This window comes from Mycetomoellerius zeteki, unplaced genomic scaffold (assembly GCF_001594055.1).
Source record: "Mycetomoellerius zeteki isolate Tzet28-1 unplaced genomic scaffold, Tzet1.0 scaffold119, whole genome shotgun sequence".
In the NCBI taxonomy this organism is placed as follows: Eukaryota; Metazoa; Arthropoda; class Insecta; order Hymenoptera; family Formicidae; genus Mycetomoellerius; species Mycetomoellerius zeteki.
Window position 1 is genome coordinate 234745 of NW_017256116.1, and position 26350 is coordinate 261094.

The following is a 26350-nucleotide window of genomic DNA, read 5'->3' on the forward strand; positions in this document are numbered from 1 at the left end:
CTTTTATCATCTCTTTTTTTGTTTCTTTTTACTGGAAAAGTTGGTGTATATCGATACAAATAATTCTTATCTCAAAAATTGGCATTGTTAAGCCTGTCACGTTCAAGTACGACAGTTCATACTGGCCATGAGAGATATTTCATAAGTTTAGTTGTACATTTTGTTCGTATTTCGTGCATAACGGATAACGAAAAGAAATCTAATTTTGTAAAAACGTACAACGGTGTTGTGGCTGAAGTACTTCTTACACACATCGTATTTATGTTTTGGTACGAAGTATTGTTCGAACATACCGTACAAACGTATTTGCGTATTACTATACTACCTGAGGAAGAGCAATGAAGATAAATACTGTGTGAAAATAATTTCTCATATATAAACGACGTATATTAATTTATATCTAATGATGTCATAAAAATGGAGCACCTTTGATCAAATAGATCCATTAGCATGGCTACCTTACGGGAAAATTAGATTATTAATGCATATGTCCTTCGAAATTATTGAGATATAAAAATGTTACATAACAAAATTTGCCCATTATCGTTTGTCTCATGCTAATTCTCATTTAAACTCTACTCCATTTAATGGAAACTAAATGTCTTAGTTCATAAGAGACTGTCATTAAAGACAAATTTTTTCAGAACACAGCTATACGCGAATCGTATATTGACACGGATAATATATATCCTAAATGCTGTAAACAATTCCTCCGTAGAAGAAACAGAATTTTAGCCATCCTAACTTAATTGCATGTCTAAATTAAGGATAATCCTTCAGAGTTCCGTCTTCGAGTTGCTACTAAAGTACTTGGGTTTGAGCTCCTCAATCCGCTTGATAAAGTCCGTCTTCTCTATACAACCGTCACACGTCTCTTCCCAATCATTCAAAATTTTCTTTAAATCACGTACCTTCAGCTTCTTCAGATTTACCGTATTGAGATCGATTTGTTTCTCTGAAACAAAAATAGCAACATAACAATGTCGAAATAATCGATCTTGCAACAAGAATGCCAAGAGCGCACAAATGTTATACATACCGAATCTCAAATCGCATATTTGAGCATCTCTCTTCTTTAATTTCTCGCATATCTTATCTGCAGGCATAGACCATGATAGTGGTTTACTGAGCTCACCCAAGATACCAGTGGCAGATTCTTCTAATCCACCTAAATAATAACACTGGAAGCACATACAACAGTTGCGATTATTTTAAACAATTGACCGAGAGAACACATCTATATTTATTTTGTCCACAGGCTCATACTTACAAATCTATTTTCTTTTGATTTAGTGCCTTTACAAAATTCTCGAAACTTTTCTTCAATCTTCTTGGGGTCACTTTTAATATCTTCCGTTAGTGTCTGACTAAATTTGTCCACAACAGCGACACATACTATAAAATTAGATAAGAAATGTATAAAAAAGCATGTACAAACTTTATATATAAAGACAAATGTCAGAGAGATTCTCACCTTCACAGTCACCTTCTTTTAATGCCGTAACAGTACACACAATTCCGAGGAATACAGAAAGTATTAGCGACATTGACACATTCATCTTCCTGTTCTATTGAGTTCTGTTAATTAAAAATATTTTTTAATATCATTTTAATCTTTATATATATAAAATGTAAATAAATATTTATACAAGTGTGTTATCACATGATCGTGTAAATAAAAAAATCTGTTTTTTTAGCTGGACTTCCTGCATCATTTATCTTTCCTCTTTTTTCCTCCAACGTGAAAAGAAAAAGAGGCAAGATAAGCCATGTAAGAAGTTAAAAAGCCTAGTTTCGATGACATATTTTACATGTTTATCTGTCACAAGAAAGACGAGAGAAAGTCGATTAAACCGATCTTTCGCAACGCTATAAATTTCCATTTATTCTATTGACTCAAATTAATCGGAATTTAATTACAAGTGTTCTAATTCAACAAAATCACAACATCCCTGTTACTCCTCGGAAGACACTAGAAGAAACGTGCCAAGCTTTCAATCTCACGAGACTCCTAGGTACGATTTTGCGGCCAACGGTCGCCGATGACAAAAGAACAAGGGGAGTTGTGACGGAAAAAAACGCGAGGTGTCAAATGTTGACACATAAGTGTCTCCAATGGACTAGATTTAAGGTTATTTCGCGCGGGCGCGTGGTACGTACCGTTGCGATCGGATTGAAAATTAGCGTATTCCCGATGCGAGGCCTCCGTCGTTCGATGGATGGGCGACGCGCGGTGACTTTAATTCACACCCTCGACTCCTCGAAATAACGACACGTCCACCGCCGTCATTCACCTGCGAGCTTTGCGACACGTTGGATTCTGTCAAAAACCCGGAATCCCAGCTGGCGCGTGCCGATTGGTCGTGACGTCACTGCCGTCCGCGCGCGCCGATTGGTCGTGACGTCACCGCGATTCGCGTGCGATGTGAGTGAGAGGGCACTATATTCGCGTTTCGTCACTTCGTGCTGCGGTGCTGCACTTTCGCATTTTCTGCACTCGAACTGAAACATTCGACCAACCGGTTAGATGGAAAGAAAGGGCGAATAATTCGGAAAGTTCAGCTTGAGAAACGGGAACCATGACGGAACTAAACGGAGCAGCGGTTCTATTTACTTTGCGATCGCCATGTTTACTCCAACAAAGTTCCGTGGATATTTATACCGAGGAAAACACAGATTTATCGCTCGGCGCGTAAAAAACGAAAGAGAAGTATCTTTTTCGCGGCACCCATGAGTGTCCGATGACGAAAAGTGGATTATCGCTCCGACGAGCTGGTTATTCATCGTCACGCGGATGAACCGATATCGTAAGTCCGGCTAACCTTTCGAGGACGTCACGGAAAAGGGACCGAGGTAATATTCACTAATGAAAATCTGCGTGAGTCTGTTTATAAGCATAATTGAAAGAAAATAACGGAGTAAATGACGGAAGACACGCGTTACAGGCGGAATGGCGCCACGCAGGGAGGCGAGACCTAACCTCAATGCTGGCAGATCTTCGAGGAGGAGCAACAAGAGCTGGCTGGAGAATCACGTGGAATCACGGCGGCAGCTCGTCTCTTTCCTCACCGATCCGAAAAAACTGTCTTTAACGGCGGAACTGTTCGTCGTCCTGGAAATCGTCTTGAATGTAGTGGTCATCCAGACAGTGCCGTACACTGAAATTGATTGGAAGGCCTATATGCAAGAAGTCGAGGGATTCCTGAACGGCACGTCGGACTACTCGAAACTGCGAGGTGACACTGGGCCACTGGTCTACCCTGCTGGCTTTGTCTACGTTTTTTCCAGCCTCTATTACATAACTTTTCGTGGCGTCAACGTAAGGATAGCACAGTACGTCTTTGCGGCGTTGTACGTGATCACGCTGATGCTAGTCTTCCGGATTTATGCACGGACCAAGAAAGTACCGCCCTACGTCCTTATCTTGATGTGCTGCACCTCCTACAGAATACACTCGATATTCGTTTTGAGGCTCTTCAATGATCCAGTGGCAATGGTGCTGCTATACGCATCTATCAACTCATTCTTGGACAATCGCTGGTACTTGGGTAGCGCGTTATACAGCCTTGCTGTGTCCATCAAGATGAACATACTGCTGTTTGCTCCGGCGCTTCTTATCGCTTACCTATGCGTGCTAGGAACGTTCAAAACACTGATACATTTGTCTATCTGCGCATTAATACAGCTGATTCTTGGTCTTCCGTTCTTGCTAGAGAATCCGATCGCTTATATAAAGGGCGCTTTCAATTTGGGTAGAATCTTCGAGTTCAGGTGGACTGTAAATTGGAGGTTCTTGCCAGAAGAGGTATTCGTACATCCGTATTTGCACGTTTCTCTGTTACTTCTACATGTGTTAACGCTGCTGTATTGCGCGCCCATTTGGATCAGCTACATGAAGTCGTACGCGAAGTTAAAACACGTAGGAAAGGAACTGAAGTCTCAACTTCGTAAGAAAGAGAAGGTAGATATGTCTACTGTAAGTCAGTTATTCGTCTATCCTCTTTTCGTTGCGAATTTTATCGGCGTTATGTTCAGCAGATCGTTGCATTATCAATTCTATATATGGTACTATCACATGTTACCGTACATCGCGTGGTGCACCGACTACAAAACTATCTTTAAATTGACCATTTTAGGCGTGATAGAATTGTGCTGGAACACATATCCGAGTACGGTGTTCAGTAGCGCGGCGTTGCATTTATGCCACATAATTTTGCTATACGGCATTCTAAAAAATAGATCGAATAACGCGAAAGAGAAATGAAGGCTGACGCATTTCGGTCTCAATTATATGTAATATATAAAGTTGAATACATATTCATATCGTGTATCTTTCCATCCGATGTTACTTAATATCCATCGTCCCGATACTATGTAATCTAATTGTCCGTTTATAATTTAATAATTTGCATAATATTCTAGTCTGTATTTACAAACGAATATGTATTTATATGTACAATATACCTTTTGTATATTGAACTAAATAAATTATGTTAAATCCATACATTTCTGTACACTGAAAGGAAAGATTGACTAAATATGGCATAACAATTTTAATTGGCTGCTGCGAGTCAGTTATGCCATATTTTACCATCTAAATTGCTACAGCAGCCAATCTTTTCTTTCAGTGTAGAAATACCTAAATCGCTTCCTTTCTAAGATGAGTGTGAAGACAATTTCAGTCAATTTGAAAGGACGACCATGTTTACTTGATAAATTATAGCTTGACCGAACTATAGCATATCGAAATAAATTTGTTAGTTTTATTTCCATATTTGCAATGAAAAACTGCATATTTATAAGATATCTCCTTATTTGTGCAAAATATACTTAAAAATATTTTTTAATTCTCATTAACAAACATAAAAGATATAATTATGTCCGAGGTAATCTTTGTAGATTAATATCAATATTCACTTGCAAAATATAAAGCACTGTATGTAGTAACTGTGTAAATGATGGTCCGTTTTCAGTTTGATAAAAAATTATGTCAATATACATGTTAATTAGATATCTAGATATGTCTACAGAAATCTATAGTTATATCTTATTTTTCAAACGCGTTTGCGTCTTTACGTACATGCGTAATAAAAAGACAGTGATTACCATGTCATTTGCTTTTTCTTACTTTATTATAGTACTGTATTTATACTAATGGTATACTTTGCAAGTAAAATAAAAAAATAATGTAACGAAATGTAGCGAACATTTTGCTTGGTATATATCACGTTGAAATTTTATTTAACATTTACATATCATTTATAATTGCAGCGAGTATTTATTCCGTAACGAGTTTTTGTAATGAACGATAATTGCTATGCTGTATAAATCAATGTACATCATACAGAAAGTGTAAAAAACGAAAATGGGGTGATGAATGGATAATACATAATTAATACTTAGTGCTTACACAATTATAATCTACACACAAGTTCTACTCGCCGATATTAATCCTTATACACGATTGGGTTATTCGTGTCCTATGCATTTCTTGTCTTTGAAATACTAGGAGCACTAAGTAATTAATTATAAATTATAACATTTATGTACAATTTTTTGAATACATAATCTTACATATATTTTACAAAGACGTTAAATTATATGTAAAAATCACTTAATAATTTTGATAATTTGACAATAATTTTTTACTTATAAAAATAATGAAAGTTAACCGGAGACACGAACGACCCGTTGTGTGTAATAAAGGTCTGGAAAGTTATCGTGTGCACTAAGAATTAAATTTTCGCATGCGAGATAATTAATGCAAATTTTTATTTAAGATATATTGTACATAGCAATTCGATCATATATAAGACGAGTTTTTTAATTCATCGATTGATCAATCGCATTATGCGCAAATGCAGCTTTTATGGAACAAAATTACATTTGCATACAGTGCGATTGATCAATCGATAAATTAAAAAATTAATTATGAAGGCATGTTATCGGAAGGTTTGTTCTTTTTTTAGCTGAACTTCTTGCACAGTCTATCTTTTTTCTTTTTGTCAAATTGTGAAAAGAATAGAAGGAAACATGACTGTGCGAAAAGTTCAGTTGAAAAAAAAAACCTTGAATTAATATTGTAAATATGCGGTAAAAGAAATCTACAGTAAAAAGAAGCTTGCAAAAAATCGCACAAAATTTCCCGAGAGAGAGAGAATTGCAAATTCAAGTTCAAAGCAGACATTTATTAAAAACTCAACAGAAAATTCTACTCATTTATTTCATCAGGAATATCGCTTTTTTGATACATGTACATAAAACTATTTCGTTGCACGAGAAAACGAAAATGACTCATATTATTTAAACCGCATGCAGTTTTTCCAAATAATATCTATTTGCTTTTATAAAAAACGGAAGTGTATCACAACCGTCGATATATCGCACGGACGATCAAAGAAATCGTGCGAAGTTTAGAAGAAGGAGGCCGCGAGTTTTGCGACGAAGTGTGTCAAAGAGAGAATCGTCAATTCTTTCATCGGCCGCCCCACCGCCGTTTTCGCTCAGAACGGCGAACCTTTTGCTCGGCCACGTGGATACCGCTATCTTTTCGTCGTGGGGGCGACATCCCATCGAGTTAGTGGGAACATTGGTTTTAGCACTCTTAAGCCCTGTCTCAGCCTTGACATTACGTGCGCGCGCGCGTAAGCGTCGCTGATAGCCCCCTAATTCCGAGCAAAGCATCGATCGCGACCGCGCTTTCGCAAAGCAGAGCGCAGTACAACGCCGGCAGTCATCAAGGTAGTGCCAAGCAGGAAGTCGTTGCCGAAGTCGTTGCCCTTCCGGGGAATGTAACCTTAATATTTTCGTCTAACCAATCCGATCCGTTCTCAGCATCGTGCTCGCCGACCTTGTCCTTCGTTTCTTTCATTCGGCTGTGTATATTTCGAACGTGATTAAATACGATCATCGTTATTTATCGAGCAGTAGTCTGTTATCGTGCACGTTTATTGATATTTCATTCCCCGAGACGAGAATATAGCTGTCGCATCCTCGGTGAAGAACAGAGTTCGTTATTCGTCGCCGGATGATCGGGAGATCCGGAAGAAGAGTCAGTCGCTGGTAAAGGTCGAGTTCAGGTGAGAAAGTGAGAAAGTATCGTGGTACGATCGCTTCGCGCATTGAAGTATGAAACGTCGGAGAAAGCTGTATCGCGATGAAACTCTATGCAATTTACGACGGATCTGCCCGGTCAGAATTAATTACTTTTTTTTTAAGTCGCGCCGGGCGAAGACTAAAATTAGCTATGTGTCGCATCACTATATATAAAAATGTTAAAGGTAATTTTAATTCATTCGAAGACTTTTGATTAATGTATTAGGTTCTCTTATAGAAAATGAATACCGAAAGGTAGTAATTAATTACTTATTAAGTAGTACAATATAGCACAAACTATATACCTACTTTATAATTTCAATTTTCGTCCATCCGTCTAAAAAATTTCTCAAAAACAGTTTATGCTCGTTTCTTTCAATATAGATTAAGTTTAATCTTGATTTAACTTACTTTTTATTTTTTTAATTATAAAAATTAGAAAAAGATAGTAAGTAAATTAAACCGAAAAAATTAATATTGAAAGATAGTAATTAACTACTTATTAAGTAGTGTAAAAAATATAACAAACTATATACCTATTTTATAATTTCAATTTTCGTCCTTCTATCTGATTACACAGGCCTGCGATGATTTGGAAACTAACGAGAGTAATGATTTCTTACGTAATTTTTCACGCTGAATCGAAATCTAACAATAAAATTGTTCCATCACGGCAGGATTCGAGATATTCTAACCTAAAGTTACAAAAAAAAAACGCTTTTTTTGGGTATATTCGAGTTTCTAGAGTATTTAAAGTATACCTCTCTCAACATCAGCACTAATTTTACATGAAAGTACTAAATGTTGCCTTTCAAATATTATTTTAACCCGATATAATTTTTTTTGCTGAGATATGACAAATTGCATTTTCGGAGTATCAGTAACAACTGGATAAATGATATAAATACATAAATGTTGCAGTCAAGAAATGGGGATATATTTCTTAATCATTGGCAGAATATTGAGCTAAAGCCTCTAAATCCTCAACCCTTAATGTTTTTACGGCAGAATGATCATTAAACATTTTTTTAAACTCAAAGATTTTAGGATTTAATGGTTGATGGTTTAAGTGTTTATGGCTCAAGAGTTTAGACATTAAGAGCTTAGGATTTGGAGGCTTTAATTCACTTTTCTGTCAATGAATAAGAAATATATCCTTATTTCTTGACTGCAATATATTTATGTATATCATTAACCCAGTTGTTACTGAAACTCCGAAAATTCAATTTGTCATATCTCAATAAAAAAAAATGGGTTAAAACAATATGGGTTTGAAAGGTAACATTTAGTACTTTCATGTAAAATTAGTGCTGATGTTGAGAGAGGTATACTCTAAATACGGCAGAAACTCGAATATATATCCCCAAAAAAGCGTTTTTTGCAATTTTAGATTAAAATATCTCGAAATCCTGACGTGATGGAATAATTTTATTGCCAGATTTCGATTCAGCGTGAAAAATTACGTAAGAAATAACTACTCTAGTTTCTGTTTAGACCCTTCATTTCGCAGGTCTGTGTTATCCGTCTAAAAAATTTCTCAAAAACAGTTTATGCCCGTTTCTTCCAATGCAGCTTAATTTTCATCTTGATTTAACTTACTTTTTATTTTTTAATTCTAAAAATTAAAAAAAGATAGAAAGTAAATTAAACCGAGATTAAAGTTAATCTACATTGGTTAATTTTGGTTTAACTTACTCTTCATTTTTTCTAAGAACTAGAAAAGGATAAAAAGTAAATTAAACCGAGGTTAATCTATATTGAAGTGGATATTAACTGTTCCCATTCCGTTTTCGGTAATACAAGGATCTTATCTCCTTTTATATATTAATCAAATCAGTTGACCATAAAAGATCAAAGTCAACGAGATTTTCAGTACAGAGCGAACCAAACAGCTTAACTTTTTCAAATTTTGATATTTTGCTGTATTACTTTATTACATTTGTTGCAACGGTTTATTTTGAGTATTAAAAGTATTGTTGTTTAGTGCTCGTGTTAAGTTCTTAACACGAGTAATTAATCATTATCTTTCAGTATTAAATTGGCTAGTACTGAATTTCTACAAGATCTATGTTAAAAGTATACTCATATATTTATACTTCTCTGTCACAAACTTGAGAATATAAGAGGCAAAATTTTTCCTTTTAAAACACGCATTATCTAAAGTAACGCGTTAAATATTATCATTGTGCACATGATAACTACAACGCGACAACGGTAGGACTTTGCTCCTCATGTAAAGCTTTGATTTTTTTCTATCTGACGATCGCGACGAATACTGATTGGATTGCCAATACGATGAATAAATATTGTATGTTAATGTTTGCATTGCGTGTTTGAGAACGAAACTTGATACTACCTTTTACGTTTGTGCTTATCATTCTATATTTCAAAAACACTTGCGTGTCTCTATATGATAGGTACGTACGTGAAAGAGAAGCGTGCACTTAGAAAAATAAAAACGTAACAAAAGAAAAAGAAGAAGCACTAAACACTCATTTTGCACAAACGTTCATAGAAGGACAATCGATCACGTGATTAATGTATTTTTCCACAAGTAAGAGATTCATGGATATATCATTTATATAAGAGCTTATCTCTATAGCCTGACAGGAAATATATTACGCAAGATAATGACACCTAAGCAGAAAAATATAGTCGAAGATTAATATGCCTCAGACTATTTTAAGATAATGTGTGATTATATCGGAAATTAAACAAGTTGAAGATGTTAAGTAGATGAATGTTATATGAACAACATTTTTCAAAGTAAAGCAAGATATAAATGCGGATGTCAGTGAATGAAGTTACTAATACAATGTAATGATTAATATATGGCTGATATGACACGAGGTCATGGAAGCCAAATCGACAATGACTGGCAGGCTTCTTGCTATCATTATAACGATCACGCTAGGCGACAGTTTGTTAAATTCAAATTTAGCTTGTTAATATAATTCAGATGAAATAATTTAAAATTCAATGATGGTTTTTTAAATTATTTACTTTGAGAAATGACAAATATTAAATCGTGTATCGCGTTTTATTGCTCAGCCGCGATTAAATTAAGCAAATATAAACAACCACACTGAAAAAAAGATTGGCTGCTGCAGCAAATTAGATGATAAAATATAGCATTTTTAATTGGCTGCAGCAGCCAATTTTTGGTTGCATTAGTCTATCTGCAATGTCAGTATAGGATTTCAATAGATTAACACAACCAAAAATTGACTGCTGCAATCAATTAAAAATGCTGTGCCATATTTTACCATCTAATTTGCTGCAGCAGTCAATCTTTTTTTTTCAATGCAGGATTGGGTAAAACGCCTTTCGAATTCTGTTTAAAGTATTGATTGTAAAACTTTCAAAAAATATATTTAAAATGCAAAATGCAAAATAAATTTTTTTGAATCCATTTTAAATATAAAATGGATAAACAGATATTTTAAATGGTTTTCGAATGCAAAATAGTTTCTCCTGCCATAGCGGAAAAAAATTTTTACGAAAAAGTACAGAAAAACTATATAAATTGAGACAAGATCTTAGAAATTCTTAGTTTTTCGTAGTGGGACGTAAAGTACTGTTATTTGTTTGAAAAACCAAGAAATCCTCTGCCCACTATTATTGCAATGTTCCAGTAGTATCACATTATATATTTTAAACGTTATAATATTGTTGCTAGCTTCTGTGTTGTGTGAGAAGATTGAATTATTCATGTGACACATATATGGTATTGCTTATTATATTTTAGAATGGCGCTAATCTGGTGGGAGAAGATATTTCTGTTGATAATAGCGCTGATCAGTTTGAGGATCTTCGTTAAAATCGGAATTCTAGCATGGAAGAAACTGATCGCCCCGAGTCTCGGATTTGGAATAAATTTGCGAACCCAGGGGAAATGGGCGGTGGTAACTGGTGCGACAGATGGTCTTGGGAAGGCATACGCTAAGGCACTTGCCGAACAAGGTATGGATATCGTCTTGGTCTCACGGTCCTTGTCCAAGTTAAAGGACGTAGCTACTGAGATCGAGCAGAAATATAGCGTGGAAACTCGTGTCGTGGAAGCTGATTTAACCGAAGGCCAGATAGTTTACGCGGAAATTGGCAAAGCAACGCAGGACTTGGAGGTAACAAATCTAATGTGATTCATTGTAAATCTCGAATAAATTGATAGGAATATTTCACAGAGATGCCTGGACAAAGAGGAGATCGCTCTTCTTTGAAAAAAAAAAATGCAAAAAACTATAAAACAAATTAATTTAGGCTTTAATAAATAAATCATTAAATAATAATAAAAAGCACAAGTTAATTTGTATAAAAAAATAAAAAATTTCTTTTCCTTAAAAATTTGAAAAATACTTTTTTTAACGATAGAGAGAGATAAAGCGAAAGAAAATAATTAGAAGATATTTTTCAATAGGTCGGTGTTCTTGTGAACAATGCTGGCGCAAGCTACGACCATCCTGAAATGTTCACAAATGTGTCGGAGGAAGTTCTCGCAAGAATATTGCAATTGAATGTGGCCGGAGTAACCGGGGTCGCGAGAGCGATTCTGCCCAGTATGATGGAACGAGGAAAAGGAGTACTCATCAATGTGAGTTCGACATCCGCGGCTATACCCAGCCCGTATCTGTCCGTTTACGCCGCCAGTAAAGCGTATATTGACAAACTCAGCGCCGATTTGGCTACGGAAGCTGCGCCGAGAGGCGTCACCATTCAGTGCGTTCTACCCGGCCCAGTCGCCACGAAAATGTCCAAGATCAAGTAAGAACCTCTTACATAAATTCGAGAAATTGTGAAAAATAATATTCTATATTTTATTTTTCAATAAACACAGAATTTGAAATTTTTCTGAAACGTCGGTTGTCGTCGCTTCATATCTTTTCTTTTCCGTAGGAGACCGACGTGGATGGCACCTACCCCGGAGACATTCGTCAAAGCGTCACTGAGAACAGTCGGCATCGAATCGCGCACGACCGGATATCCACCTCATTCTTTGATCCTCGGCTTCATAAACGCGTTGCGTTACACGTGCGAGACGGGCGCGGTGTGGCTGGTGGCGAAAACAATGCTTAATTTAAGGGGACGAGCTCTTCGCAAGAAGACGAAACTCACGGTAGAACGGGAAGTTTCGGAGGGGAACACTTTCTAGTTGTCTCGCGCGTTGATATCGTTTCTTCATTAACGAATAAAGCAGTGACACATAAAAAAACGTTGCAGTGTAAGCAATAAGCGACTCTATCAATCAAAGTCAAGGACGTAGGGCATTAATGTAAGCAGCAGTAAATATAAAAATGTTTATTTGCTTACTGCTTACGTTTTTCTGTGTGTCATCTTTTAGCATAATGCGTATTCCGTCAGTCATTCTAGAATTGCTTTTTGTTACTGTTTCACATTTAACTAAATTCTTTTGATCGGTACTTCTTTATATCCGAATCTATAATATATTTGTTTCTCAAAGTTTTCCCTCTCAAAAAGATAGTTTTGAAGTTTTCTTCTGTTGTCTACGACAAGCAAATTCATAATGAAGGGGACAAGATTTTACGAAGACTTTTCTGAGTGACCTAAATCGGACAGAAAAATGCATATATGCATATCTACGCATCAAGTGCACTTATAAACATGATTGTTATCTCATTTTAATTGTAAAAATCTATATTCTTCTCTAATACATCCATTTTTGTGATATTAATTCATTTGAACAAAACAATTTTTTATTACATGAGTATCTTCCTTCCTATAAAGGACGCTGTAGCGTTTCTCTCATAACATGATAATGTCCCTTTCTTAATATAAAAAGAGGATGTTATTAACGTATTAAACTTCAAAAATATGACGGGAGACGCGGTAGCGTCTCCTAATACTGGCATGAAAGAAAAAAAAGATAAAAAAATACTCATTGGAATATTCTTCGCTGTTTTGATTGAAATACAATACAGCGCTAATTATCTCTCAATAAAGTGTTGAGTCTATTGTGAGTGCAAAAAACACTCATCTTTTATGTAAGATTCATTAATGATAATGAAATCATTGTTTTAAACATCTTAAAAACTATGTAGTCTTGGAAAAAACACCTCGATATATTTTATACCTACATATTTTTAATGATTGCAAATAAAATAGTTACACACATGAAACTGATAGGTTTTTAATTGATATTAAGATAACGCGTGAAATTTTACAGAAAGCGTGATCGAGTACACAGAACTCTTTTCGTCTCTTATCGAAAGAACTCTTATCGCATGCTGCGATATTGCAAGAAATATTGCAGGAGATATGGAAAGATATGCGAAAACTTTCAACAAGATTACAGCAAGAATTGTCGCTAATTATAAGTTCTGAATGCCTCTCTCCTAAATGTTTTCTATTAAAAATTTTCCTAATCTCTTTCTTAAGAAATTTTTCTTAAGAAATCTACTGTGCCAAATTTCTCCTGAATCTTACAATTTATTATGAGTACAATAATTAATAAACCGTCGACCGGATAAGTTAAGAAAGTAATCGAATGTTTCGAGAGCACACCTGCTATTTTTTTGAGTTTGTTTCAGAAAACTCAATCGTTACGTAACAGATAGCAAATAAAATAACTATCGATTTCAAACCTTGCACTGGGAACTCGTCTTCTCTTTGAAATTGTTTTGTAATTATCATACAATTGCCTCTGTATAATAATAGCGCGTCTACGACTTGGCTCCATCGCAGCGTTAAATTTTTTTGTCGCACTTTGCATCCCATTTGACTAATTTTTTTCTTTTTTTCTTTCATCCGACTCGAAACTTACGTTGTAGGGAAGACAACAAGCATAGAGAAACACAGGTAAGTAAAACGGATGTATATAAAATTCGCCGAAAAGTAGACCGCGATAAATCGCTCTCTGTTTTAACGAAATTATTTCAAGTAATGATACTTTTTTTTTTATCGAGTCTTCGCATATCCATTTTTATCATAATATAATTTAGTTTTAATCTCGGTTTAACTTATCCTTCATCCTAAGAATTAGAAAAAACGAAGAGTTAATTGAATTGGGATTAAAATTAAACTACATTTTGATAGAAACAGGCATTAGAAAAAGATGAGTAATAAGTTAAACCGAGATTAAAATTAATTTACACCGAAACCAGCATAAATTGTGCTATTATGTTTTTTTAATTCTTAAAACTAGGAAAAGATAAAAATAAGTTACACCAAGATTAAAACTAATCTATATTGATAAAAACTAAGATAATAGTACTAGAGCAAATTCGACTGAATTCCGATTAATCAGTGATTGATTCAACAGCAAAATTTCTAATTCTACAATTAAACAATGAAAAAATTAATTTTATCTACCCCTACAGCACAAAATTGCACAAAAGTTGCAGCAATATTGCAGAGATTTTGCAGCGATATTGCTGCAAATTCTGTGCTGTATGGATATTAACAAAATAATAGATATAAAATTTAATTTGATACATTAAAGTTAATTAACTCGATTAGCTCACCGATTAGAATTAGACTAATGAAGGTTTATTCATACTTGACCCTGTTCAAGAGAAAAAGAAATTCTTTTCGAATGATTAATCCATTCTCTCTCTCTCTCTCTCTCTCTCTATCCATTTTTGTCTCGCATGCGCAAATCGAATCGCACTGATCGCGCATTGCCCTCACGCGCCGAAACAATATGGCCGTCTGCACCCGTACGTTTCATGGTTAAATACTCGTGGATCTGCACGATACGAACGGAAAATCGCGTTGATCAAGGGTCCAGGTCGAATTCAACCGTGTCGCAGGCGGATACTTGGTGGAAAGTCGGTCGAGCCAGCGCGAGGCGAAACGAGTGAGAAAGCGACGCGCGTCAAGTTAACGTTTCGGCGCGCCTAACCTCTCGAGGTAGGCGGCAAGTGGCAGTGTTACATTCCGCTTCGACTACCACTCCCCGGTTGGTCCAAGCGTCACACACCGTCGAGGAAGAGAGATCCCGTCCACGTGCTCGTCGTTCACCCGTGTCTGCGTGTGTCTCGTTCCGCCGCGCCGATAACCGATGTCCGCTGGCATGTTCCGCACGACGACAGCGAGGCCGTTCAACCTTCGTTACATCCTCGCGTTCAACAAACCTTACGCACTTTGTCGGAGAGAAAATAAACTGAAATAGTGTTTACCACAGCTGGACACGTGCGCGCGAATGCGAATCGGTCCGACCCTAGCTTAAGTTTTGTTTTTATAAATATAGAGTAGCCTAGGTCGAATTGTATGTATATATTGCTGTACGCACCGCTGCGTCATTCGTTTACATTTGTTGTTGCAATCACTGAATATTGTAAACCGTACGATACGTAAGTACGACACGTAGACATATATATATATACATACATATATATATGTATATTTGTATATACTTCGTTGAGCTATATTCTTCATCCTTCGTTCTCCTATCTGAGTAACGATGCGCTTTATCAGCGTTGAGAAGCTTAGCGAGATACAAAATGACGCTACATGTATCAGGAACATATGTATCTTGGCGCACGTGGATCATGGAAAGACTACCCTGGCGGATTCTCTCGTTGCGAGCAATGGCATCATATCCAACAAGCTGGCTGGCAAACTTAGATACCTGGATAGTAGACAAGATGAACAGATACGTGGGATCACTATGAAATCTAGCTCCATAACGCTGTATCATGTACGCAACAAAACGGACCATGTGATAAACTTGATCGATTCTCCAGGACATGTGGACTTCTCCTCGGAAGTTTCAACAGCAGTCAGACTGTCGGACGGAGCTGTCATCCTAGTTGATGTAGTGGAAGGCGTATGTCCTCAGACACGTAGCGCCTTATCTATAGCCTACGTCGAGGGTTTGAAACCTATTTTAGTACTTAACAAAGTTGACCGATTGATCACAGAAATGAAATTGACGCCATTGGACGCTTACATACGTTTGACACAAGTCTTGGAACAAGTGAATGCCATCATGGGAGAGTTATTTGCGAGCGACGTGATGGAACGTGAAGAACGCGAGGAGACGGTCGCGTCTACGTGGGACAAGGTGAACGAAAGGGATCTGGCCGATTGGCAATCCGTGTTGGAAGAGATAGATGATTCAAATTTATACTTCTCTCCGGAACAAGGAAACGTTCTTTTTACTAGTGCAATTGATGGCTGGGGATTCGGTATTAAGGAATTCGCTAAAATTTATTCAAACAAATTAGGATTTAGCGAAAAGGTTCTGCGCAAAACGTTGTGGGGGGATTTTTATATAAATAACAAAACGAAGAGGATCATGAAGGGGGCTCAGGAGAAGGCTAAGAAGCCACTTTTCGTTCAGTTGATTTTGGATAATATCTGGGTGTTGTACGAGACCATAGTGATACGAAAAGATAAAGATAAATTGCCGACTATAGCTGAAAAATTAAATATTAAATTGACAACGCGCGACTTGAGGCACACAGATCCGAAGGCACAGTTGCAAGCCGTTTGCTCGCAATGGCTTCCCCTGGCGCAAAATTGTCTCGATATGGTATGCGAGAAGGTTCCAGCACCGCATAATTTAACCCATGAGAAAATCGAGCGATTGATAAGCGGGAACAACGACTTCTCTGCTTTACCTCTTGAAACACAGCAACTGAAAGGAGCGTTCTTATCGTGCAATCCATCGTCGGAAGCGCCGATTATCATATTCGTATCGAAAATGTTTCCAGTGGAGAAGGACATGCTGCCCGAGAACAAACCGAAGTCGCTAACACCGGAAGAATTGGCACAAAGAAGAGAAATCATTCGACAGAAGCATGCAGAGCGACTGGAGCGAAAAACTTGTACTGCCATTGAAAACCACGAAGATCCCAAGGAAAGTACGCCCGATACGATAGTCTCCAATAACGTAAACCATGAGAATGTCACCGAGGATAAATCGGACGGCACATTAGTAGCCTTCGCCAGAGTGTATTCGGGAACTATAAAGACTGGAGATGAGGTATTTGTTTTAGGACCAAAGCATAATCCCACTATTGCTTTGGAACGCGATAAAGCGGGTGAGAAGGTGGATCCGTCCCATGTGCTGAAGGATTTGAAGCCCGGTAGTCATATTACGAAGGTGACTGTAACTAAATTATACATTCTTATGGGAAGAGAGCTCGAGGCCATAAATAAAGTACCGGCGGGTAATGTTTTCGGAATTGGTAGCCTAGAAGAGCACGTTTTGAAGACCGCGACTCTTTCAACGACAATTGCCTGTCCTTCGTTCACAGAGTTAACTTCTCTCGCAGTTCCTATATTGAGAGTAGCTCTGGAGCCGAAACATCCCAACGACTTGCCAAAACTCATCAATGGTTTGAAACTACTGAACCAAGCGGATGCCTGTGCCATCGTTCACATACAAGAGACTGGTGAGATCGTCCTGAGCACCGCAGGTGAAGTTCATCTGGAGAGATGCCTGGAAGATCTCAAGCTGAGATACGCCAAAATCGATATTAACGTGTCCGATCCGATCGTGCCATTTCGCGAAACCGTAGTGCCACCTCCGAAACTCGACATGGTGAACGAGGCGATCGAGAAGAAGGCGGCGGAAGTCAACCTTGAGGTCTGGACGTCAAATCGGCAATGTCGTTTTGAGATAGACGCGAAACCTCTTCCGGAAAACGTAACAAAATTATTAGAGAAAAGTGCAAATCTAATAAAGTTGTTGGACAGTTATTGCGACAGGTACACAGAGGAGAATGGGGAGCACGAGGCTATTGTTGGCGAGAATCAACTCAACGAGAGATCCATGTCTGATAAGAAGCAGAAGGAAGCAAAGGTATTTAAGAACGAATTGGAGACAGCTTTTCTCGAAGCGGGGTGGAAGGATAATGTACTGGATAAAATATGGTCATTTGGTCCACGAAAATGCGGGCCCAATATCTTACTGAACGAGACTGATTACAGGCAGAAAAAATTCTGGGAGCAGCAAAACACGAATGTCGATTCCCGAGCAGCGTAAGTATTTCAAAATATATTGATGCAAAAGCTTTTTATTGTACATATCTCGTTCGAAACCGACGTTCGATAAACAATTTATTAAATATAAATTTATCGTAATGGTAGATGTTGTAACATACAATGCAAAAAATAAATATAAACGAGATACATACTTTGACTACCTCCTTGGAACTTATTTCGAATAATAATAATAATAATAATATATCTATATATATATTTGTTATATAAATTTTTCAGATATGATAACAGTATAGTCAATGGATTTCAACTTGCTACTCTGGCTGGTCCCTTATGCGAGGAGCCTATGATGGGTGTCTGCTTCGTGTTGAAAAAGTGGGAAATTTTTGAGACTCCACAAAGGTAAATATGCATTAATAATTAATAAATATTCGCATTATAATAATTATTACATAAAAATAAATATCTTGAATCGACAACTGCGACCAAGAAATACTCTTACAATAAAGTAAATATGTGCATTGCAACTGCTTGCTTTCTGGAAGATAAGTATATATAACCATATATATAAATATATATATATATATAGAGGTCGTATTTGGCCGTGTTATTGAAGAATTTAGTAGATACTAAATACGCGAGTATAAAAAAAAGGAAGATAAATAAGATGTACGAAACGTTGCAGCGATTCCGGTGGCCAGAGCCAGGGACATTTGGGCGGTCAATTAATGTCGGCGTGTAAAGAGGCTTGTCGACGGATTTTCAGCCTGCGACACCCCCGACTGATGACGGCGATGTACAGCTGTAGCGTTTTAGTCAACTCCGACGTTCTCGGTGAGTAATTGTTAATGTATAATGTTACTGATTAGTCGCTCTCACGTATTCGTATAATCTAGAATATCATTAAATACGATCGAACACGTACTACATCTCCGAGTTTTTGTTTAGTCACGTAATTGCAAATACGTGACTTAGAGTATCTACATCGATATTTCTCATTTTTTAATCGCGTCTGATTAATATTGTGAATCTTGGAAAAATGAACAAATACCTTTGGAATATATAGTAATTAACATATTTTACTTAGTATTTTGGTAATGAGGAAAGTAGATTTTTTAAGGGCTTGCCTGTCGAAAATTCAGGTGCCAAATATATTCCTATTTTTTTTTCTTTTGTAAGATTACGCGCAATCAGACAGCTCTTTACATTTGAGTAGGCGGCGAAGCCGTTTGTCTTCCTCATTGCAATTTGTGTATGTCGTGTGTAATTAATCGACAGCTAAAATTACAAATAATATAGAAATCATGAATAATAAATATGCTTAAGACGAGTAATTATGTAAAGATGAGAATACAAGTGACATAGACGATTTCGTCCTATCGTGTCTGTTAACCCTCGTGCGGACACGCTGATGTTTGCGTTTCTAAAAGTTACCTTTCTTCCGGTTTGACTTTTTGTGATCAATAATTAATCGATGCAGATAGAGCAAAAATAATTCTTTGAACGAAAAATTACGTAGTATGAAATTAATAATAAATTAGTATGAGATTAATAATTAATTAATGTTAATTTACATTAATTCACACTACGGTGCGCCCGTTCGAGGGTTACGGAAGCGTGAGAGTAATAAGAGGGAAATGGTAGGAAGATGAAGAGAGTTCGGGCATGGGATTCGAATGGCTGAATGGGAGAATTATAAATATAATAATAGCATTATAAATTAACGCGTAAATTCGTCGATGGCAGATACAGGGTGGGATATCGCATCGCGAAACTATTCCCAGAGAGACGGCGTCGCCAGTAATTGTCGCACCTTGTCCCAGGGGAAACGTGGTTTCTCTTCGTCCTCTGCGTGTTCTGTTTAACACATCGAACGTATGTTAGTTGTAATTCATATTTGAGAAATTCAGAACAAACTTTTGAAAAAAAGAAACGATATTATAGGGTTTAAAATGTTTACCAAAAACACTGCGCGAATATCGTAGCGGTCGTCCCCTTCTGTTCCCCTGTACGCACATCATTCCGTACACCCGAATACCCGGGACACTGGCGTAAGTCGGTTGATCGTGGCTCATAGGTCCCTCTGTGAAAAAAGATGAGAAGCGATAGCTATATAAATCGCTGCTTTTGTTGGAATATTAAGAACGTTCGATGGCTCTGCATCAGGAATTGAGATTGAGATTGAGATTGAGATTAAATTTGACGAAAGAAGAAAGAAAATCAATTTCAGGTTTAGTGAACTTTGCTTCGATTGATCGAGTTCAATCTCAATCTCAATTTCTAATCTGATACAGAACCATCGAACGTCCCTGATATGGATATAAAGCTCGTTTTCACGATATACGGTTACTTAAAGATTAAAGAAAACCGTTACCAAGAAATTCATGAATGAATTTTATATAAATTTCTTGGTAACCTTTAATCTTTAGGTAATCACAGATCAGAGTTGGGAAGTAACGCGTTACTTATAACACCGTTACTTTGTCGAGCGTTACCTTTCTATAATAACGATTTGGTAATGACGTTGCGAATTTTTTTGATGGTAATGGTAACACCAGAGTTGAAAAAGTATATCGTTATTTGTAACGGGTTGAAAAAATCATTCGTAACTGAAAAAAAATTCCTAATTTAATTGTAACGCGTTACTTATTATTTTTTTCATTAAGTAACACATAATGGTGACAAATTACTTTTCAAAGTGACTTCCAACCTTAGCACAACTTTAGCGTTAATTTTTAGTTAGCGTCACCGTCATAAAAAATTGCAACGTCATTATCAAATTGTTTATTATAAAAAGTAACGGAAGAGTAACGTTACAGATATATTATGAAAACGCAAGATTTGAATTCTTAAGCCCCTTCTTCATGTCGTATTGAATATGAATTTTACACGTTGATCTTCGAAATTAGATCGACTGCCTGTTTCTACCAACGTAGATTAATTTTAAGTTCAATTTACTCTTCATCTTTTTTTAATTCTTAGAGTTAGAAAAGACGAAGAGTTAGTTGAATCAAGATTAAAATTAAATTGTAGATAATGACTATGTTTACACCGTGCGCTTAATCTGCGATCTATACGATAGGTGCCTTTGTTTAACCTACAGGTTAAACAAGGACCTGTTGTATAGGCCGCGGCCTAAATGCACGGTGTAAACGTAGCCATTGATAGAATACGGATTGTATTGATAAATCGAAAGTTTTCGGAGTTTTTTCACTCACCGAGTATGTTTGTGTCGGGACATCGGCATATTACGAGATAGTGAGACTTTCCCGTACGCACGTTCTGCAACGCCAACAGAGACCAGTCCCGCGAAGCTCTGCACTCTCGCATCTCGGCGACCGGCTCGCACGTTTTCACCAAGGTCAAGGCCTGGAATAAACATGATCAATAAGCGAGATCATATTTTATTTTTTGTACAGGTTTCTTCCTTTCGGTTAGATAAACCACACGTTACGTAATCCCGTTAGCACGAATACGTGTCACGTTAGAACGGAGCTATCTTAACAGTTTAAGATGAAGCATTATCATGTCACTTGAATGGGATGCGATTAGCGTGTCTGAGCAATCATTGATTATATTGATTATCCCGTCCATGAGTATCATGCGGTTCGAGAACCTCTCTTTATTGCATAGCCGTAACGTTACTGGTACACTACGTTTTACGGTATGTTATAATAATAAAGCCGCAGGAACATAACGATCGAGACTGAAATTACGTGAAAGCGGCCGTCTACGCGCGAGCAAGTTATGGAAATACGATACATGGATTGCGACGAATATTTCGGCTCGCTTCTAAAATCGTGTTTTCAAACAGCGATTCGTCAGTGTGCAAGTCACGGTTAATACACCGAACGAAAGTGAACGAGTTTTTCTCACGGCAGGAAACTCGCGTTAAGAGCGCCTGAGAGAGCTTCTCTGAGAGAATCAGCAGCCGGTTGGTCATGCCAGGAATGGCGCCATGCCTCGGTACCGTTTCCGTAATAGCTTAACGCTTGAAACGTTAAAATAAAACATCGTGTTAGAGGAACAGCGACTTTTAGTTTTGCGACTCGAACAGAAACTCCTCAATCATTTATATACACGTTCGTTTTTATCCGTAATTCGCGAACGCGTAAACGAATAAATGACCGTTCCCATGTGATTTCTTTTTTTTCTTACTGTGCAAAAACTGCTAAAAATATTTCGCAATCGCATATTTGTTAGATTTCGTACGATGCCCTCCTTTTTATTTCAATAATAAGTATCGGACGAAGAATAATGTGTGTGTGTGTGTATGATATTACTATATACAATTAGAAAATTTGTGTTAAGTTTAATACATTTTACGTGTCCCAAACGATTCACTCAAATTTTTGTGTTAATTTAACACAAGATGAATATGCTAAAAAGTAACAAATATTGTGTAAAAAAATTAAAATGTGACACTGACAGAATTTGTAAACAAAATATGAAGACATAGTTTTTTAGTAAAATTAACATTTATGACATATTAATTAACACGTATTTTATTCATTTATCTTAGAATTTATGTTTTAAAACACATTTTATAAATCGCATTCTTTTGACACTAACAAATGTTGAATATCAATTTAATACAAAATTCAAATAACATAATCATATTATATTAAATTAATACTTGAATATGTTAAAAATTCAATAGAAAATTTTAACAAGGATTTGAGTGGACCGTTTCTACACAAAAGTTTTGTACTGTATAGAAATAAACTTTTGGAATGACAATAGGATGAAAAAACTTTCAACTCCCTCGATCACTCGAGGGAGTCTTCACTAACCTTGGTTCGCGGATCGGTCACCAGTTCGGTTGTGTGCAGGTCGTCGCTGTCCAAGGATGCACTACAAGGATCCCGGTACCTTCCGGGACAGGCGCACAGCGGTTGCGTGAAGTTCAATCGGATGTAAACAGCGTTGCACACCTGCTGAAAGGCAGCAAGTAGATATGCTGATTGTGCGGATAGTAGTGATATTTGGTTGGTTTTGCGAGCGCCGCGCTCGCTCCCTCCGGCAATCGTACCCCCGTCTGCAAAATGGTCGATAAAAGGCCTTGCACTTTGGCAATAACGCGTGTAATAATATATCGCGCGATTTTACGAGGAATGGGCGTAACGCGTAACGACTTTCCGGGTATCGAGTAGTAATCCCGTAAATCCGATTTCGAGCGGAGCTCTATGATTAGATGAAGCCTCTTCCTAGAAAGTAACATCGCGCTCTTTCGTCGATTGACATAGCTATAATCCGTGTTTGCTCAACTTTCCCCCCCTCCTCCCGGTTTGCATCCTTCAATCACGAATAAACACGGTCTCGAGAGATTTTCTAGGAACGAGATGTTCTCTGGGAAATAGGAGAGATCTCTACGTGCCACGGATAACTTGGTCTGATTATGAAAAATGTTGTTTTCTCTTATTTCGACAGCGCATAAATCTGCACTCCGCGATATCGCGAATGAATGCATCTTTACTCTACGGCAATTGCATGGCGAACGAGGCCCCATATTGCGCGTGGTACCTTATTAACAATGTTTCTGTGCCACGAGACGATTGTGCGTCTTTTCACTTCTGCGAATTTGCACTTTCCCTTCATAATCCTATTCGCTAATTAATATGTAAATGAAGAAAGATTCGCACTTGAAACTCCAACTTCCACTCCAATATCCGGTCTCGTTAAACGCTTGTGCGAGAAAAATTGCGTTCTGTCAAAAAGGGGCCATCGATATTCGTAACGTCACGGAAATTTTTCCGCCTGTCAATAATCGTTCCAAGCGCAAAATGCACTTGTCTCAAAAAGTGACAAGTCGGCTTCGCGGGACGGGTCTTCGGTATTTATCTCGGGAGGGAAGTTACACGGTGCCAATCGCGTGATGAAAATTGTTAGAAAGGAGGCGAACTACGGAGAGGAATAAGGCATGCAAAAAAATGCGGAATGCTCGGAGTCGAGAGAGGAGACGAAAGAAAGGCCACAGCGCTAAGCAAGGTATGCTGTATCGATAGAGTACAAGATGATCCGTGCGGATATCCATCGCCGGCCAACTTCCTGGAACGTGAGACTATGCGCCGTCGACGATAGTCCTCTTTGCCTTTGCCTGATCCCACTCTTCTTTACGGCGTATCCGTTTATCTTGTTTACGTCGCTATCATCTCGTCCCTACTCTCAAAAACTTTCAGAGACTCCGAGGAACGAATGAATAATTGCCCACTCCAGAGTTCACGTAGGTTTTACCGCTCTGCCCTTCGGGGATTTGACGAGAGACCAAATATTAACACGATAAGATGATTAAAGTGTCGGCGACACCAAGATTCTCTATGGACCAAAGCACAGAATCGTGCATAACGTATAATGCATAAGAAAATGAACCAATCAAAGTACCTCATTTTTTCTTTTCCATGAAATAAAAGATTCCAAATTGGTTGATTTTTTTTATGCTTTATGCATTATAACGTTTGTTATTACAATATATTATTAAAATTAAGATTTCAAGATAATTTCACGACGATTGTAAATACACTGAAAAAAATGGTTGGATTAAATAGTAATTCTGGAAAATGGACGAATCAGAATTTTCTGATTAAATCTATTAGAATTCTAGTTGAGATAATTAGAATTCTGATTGATATCATTATTCTGGTAAAAATAAGAATTTTAGTAAATTTTATCAGAAATATTGTATCAACCAGAATTTCGATTATCTCAACTAGACTTTTAATAAATTTAATCAGAAAATTCTGATTCGTCCATTTTTGACCAGAAATTTTTTGGCAAATTCAGAAAGTACTAACTCACAAGAGAAGGAGTGTGATCGCTAATCAGCGCAGTTTTTATTAAAGTCAGTGGTCAAGTCCTTACGAGAAAAGGGTCAGGTATTTCTTGGTCTCTGGAATCGACCGCATCCTGCGGTAGAGCGTTCGGTCGAGCATGAATGAAGGGAAAAACCGCGACGGCGGTTCACGAAAGAACGCTGACAGGACGAAGATTCCACAGCTTCCCATAGAAGCGTGTCCGAAATGCCCCGTTTTGAGCTTCCGATAGCGTCGCTCACGGTGTCAGTCACGGGTGAACGCGTTAATTGCGGATCATCAAGAACCTCGCGAACTTCGCCCATGTTCCCCTTCTTCCTTTCTTTTTTTTCTCTCGTTTCCGAGCGAGATCCGTTGTCCGCGTTGCGATACAAACCGATTATAGGCAGGTCAGATGCATCGTCGGATCACACATTAAGATGTCTAAGCGGCGTCTACAATGAGATTTTAAAGCGTAAAATTTAAGCTTTAAGGCTTCTGAGTTGTCACTGCAGTCATATTGAATCGTGACGGTCAGAAGCAAAAAATGATACGTTAATTTTTATTACGTCCCATTTGTATAAATAAAGACAATTTGGATAAAACAAAATGATGAGATTGCTTTGAAACGTTGTAAAAATCGACGAAAACTATCTCCCCTGACAGTCAGTAAATAATCGTAAAAGGCACGTGTAAGTAAAAATAGGCTACGCATGCACATTGAATAAAAGTACTTTATGTGTCTTTTATCACTTTTTACGATTATTTACTATCAAGAGAGATAAAGATAGTTTTCGTCCATTTTTACCATTATTTTAAAGCGATCTCATCATTTCATTTTATCTAAATTATCTTTACTTACAAATGGCACGTAATAAAAATTAACGTGTTATTTCTCGCTTCTGACGTCACGATTCAATATGACTGTGGTGACTATTCAGGAGCCTTAAGCCTTAAGAAATTGACCAATTACAGTCGAACATGAGGAGAATGATCGGCTATAATTAGTCGTCAATTTCTTACAGTTTAAGGCTTAAGCTGAAGTTTTATGCCTTAAAATCTCACTGTAGACGCCACTTAAGCCAAACACAGAGCAGTATTAGCATCTTAAGACATTATTTATTAAGACGATCTTGAAATAAGAACTGGCTATGAATACCGGCCATGGTCGATGTCGCCGCGATGACCATAATCGGCGATGTCACCCGCTCAATATTCCGAGGCTGGATCGACCTCAAAGAGAGAGAGGCGTAAAACTGCCCGACTTCGAAAATAATGTCATCGCGTGCCGCGTAATCCACCGCATAACTCGAGCTACAAAACGCCCGTTTATAAAGCGGTCGTTGACCGAAACGCGATTGCGTTCCCTCGAGTTCCTCGCCTCGGAATCTCTTTGCCGGATTTACTTTATGATTCTTAATTCTTTCGGACGTTACGATTCCTCGGTTTTTTTCTCTTTCTATTATCTTTCCGCTCCTGCGTCCCATACGTCCGCATACCATAAGTATTTACTCTGTAGAAAAGTTCGTCCGTTTGTCGCTCGTGAATGTAGCGGTTCA

The 26350-nt window shown here is 37.5% G+C and overlaps 5 protein-coding genes across 8 annotated transcripts in view; 3 read left to right on the plus strand and 2 right to left on the minus strand.

Annotated features, from left to right (window-relative positions):
- Positions 1-33: 33 nt before the first annotated feature.
- Positions 34-2368, minus strand: Manf (mesencephalic astrocyte-derived neurotrophic factor). Its single transcript, XM_018459577.1, has 5 exons — positions 2161-2368; positions 1475-1578; positions 1271-1395; positions 1040-1181; positions 34-955 (listed from the first exon to the last, which is right to left on the minus strand). The coding sequence occupies exons 2-5, from the start codon at positions 1557-1559 to the stop codon at positions 777-779; spliced, it is 531 nt and encodes a 176-aa protein (XP_018315079.1). The 5' UTR covers positions 1560-1578; positions 2161-2368; the 3' UTR covers positions 34-776.
- An 18-nt stretch (positions 2369-2386) lies between these two features.
- On the plus strand, positions 2387-4454 carry Alg3 (Alg3, alpha-1,3- mannosyltransferase). Its single transcript, XM_018459523.1, has 2 exons — positions 2387-2853; positions 2946-4454. The coding sequence occupies exon 2, from the start codon at positions 2951-2953 to the stop codon at positions 4262-4264; it is 1314 nt and encodes a 437-aa protein (XP_018315025.1). The 5' UTR covers positions 2387-2853; positions 2946-2950; the 3' UTR covers positions 4265-4454.
- A 2193-nt stretch (positions 4455-6647) lies between these two features.
- LOC108730062 (hydroxysteroid 17-beta dehydrogenase 12 spidey) lies at positions 6648-12387 on the plus strand. 2 transcript variants are annotated; one of them, XM_018459559.1, is made up of 4 exons: positions 6648-6787; positions 10844-11219; positions 11513-11856; positions 11989-12387. In XM_018459559.1, exons 2-4 carry the CDS (start codon positions 10845-10847, stop codon positions 12242-12244), a joined length of 975 nt encoding a protein of 324 aa, XP_018315061.1. In that variant the 5' UTR covers positions 6648-6787; position 10844; the 3' UTR covers positions 12245-12387. The 2 variants fall into 2 exon arrangements, with proteins under 2 accessions (XP_018315061.1, XP_018315052.1); XM_018459550.1 differs by lacking the exon at positions 6648-6787 and adding an exon at positions 6798-7079 and having other exon boundaries at positions 11989-12386.
- Positions 12388-14744: 2357 nt separating this feature from the next.
- Positions 14745-26350, plus strand: part of LOC108730029 (elongation factor-like GTPase 1) — a 40190-nt gene continuing 28584 nt past the window's right edge. Inside the window, exons 1-4 of one of the 3 annotated variants that reach the window (XM_018459484.1) lie at positions 14745-15404; positions 15510-18042; positions 18283-18405; positions 18689-18837. In XM_018459484.1, the coding sequence (XP_018314986.1) occupies positions 15515-18042; positions 18283-18405; positions 18689-18837 (2800 nt within the window). In that variant the 5' untranslated portion in view covers positions 14745-15404; positions 15510-15514. The other 2 variants (XM_018459498.1, XM_018459490.1) reach the window with 2 other exon arrangements.
- Positions 19027-26350, minus strand: part of dsx-c73A (doublesex cognate 73A) — a 16253-nt gene continuing 8929 nt past the window's right edge. Inside the window, 5 exon segments of the mRNA XM_018459537.1 lie at positions 19027-19860; positions 19964-20086; positions 21222-21372; positions 22797-22945; positions 22948-23041. Coding sequence (XP_018315039.1) covers positions 19778-19860; positions 19964-20086; positions 21222-21372; positions 22797-22945; positions 22948-23041 — 600 coding nt within the window. The 3' untranslated portion in view covers positions 19027-19777.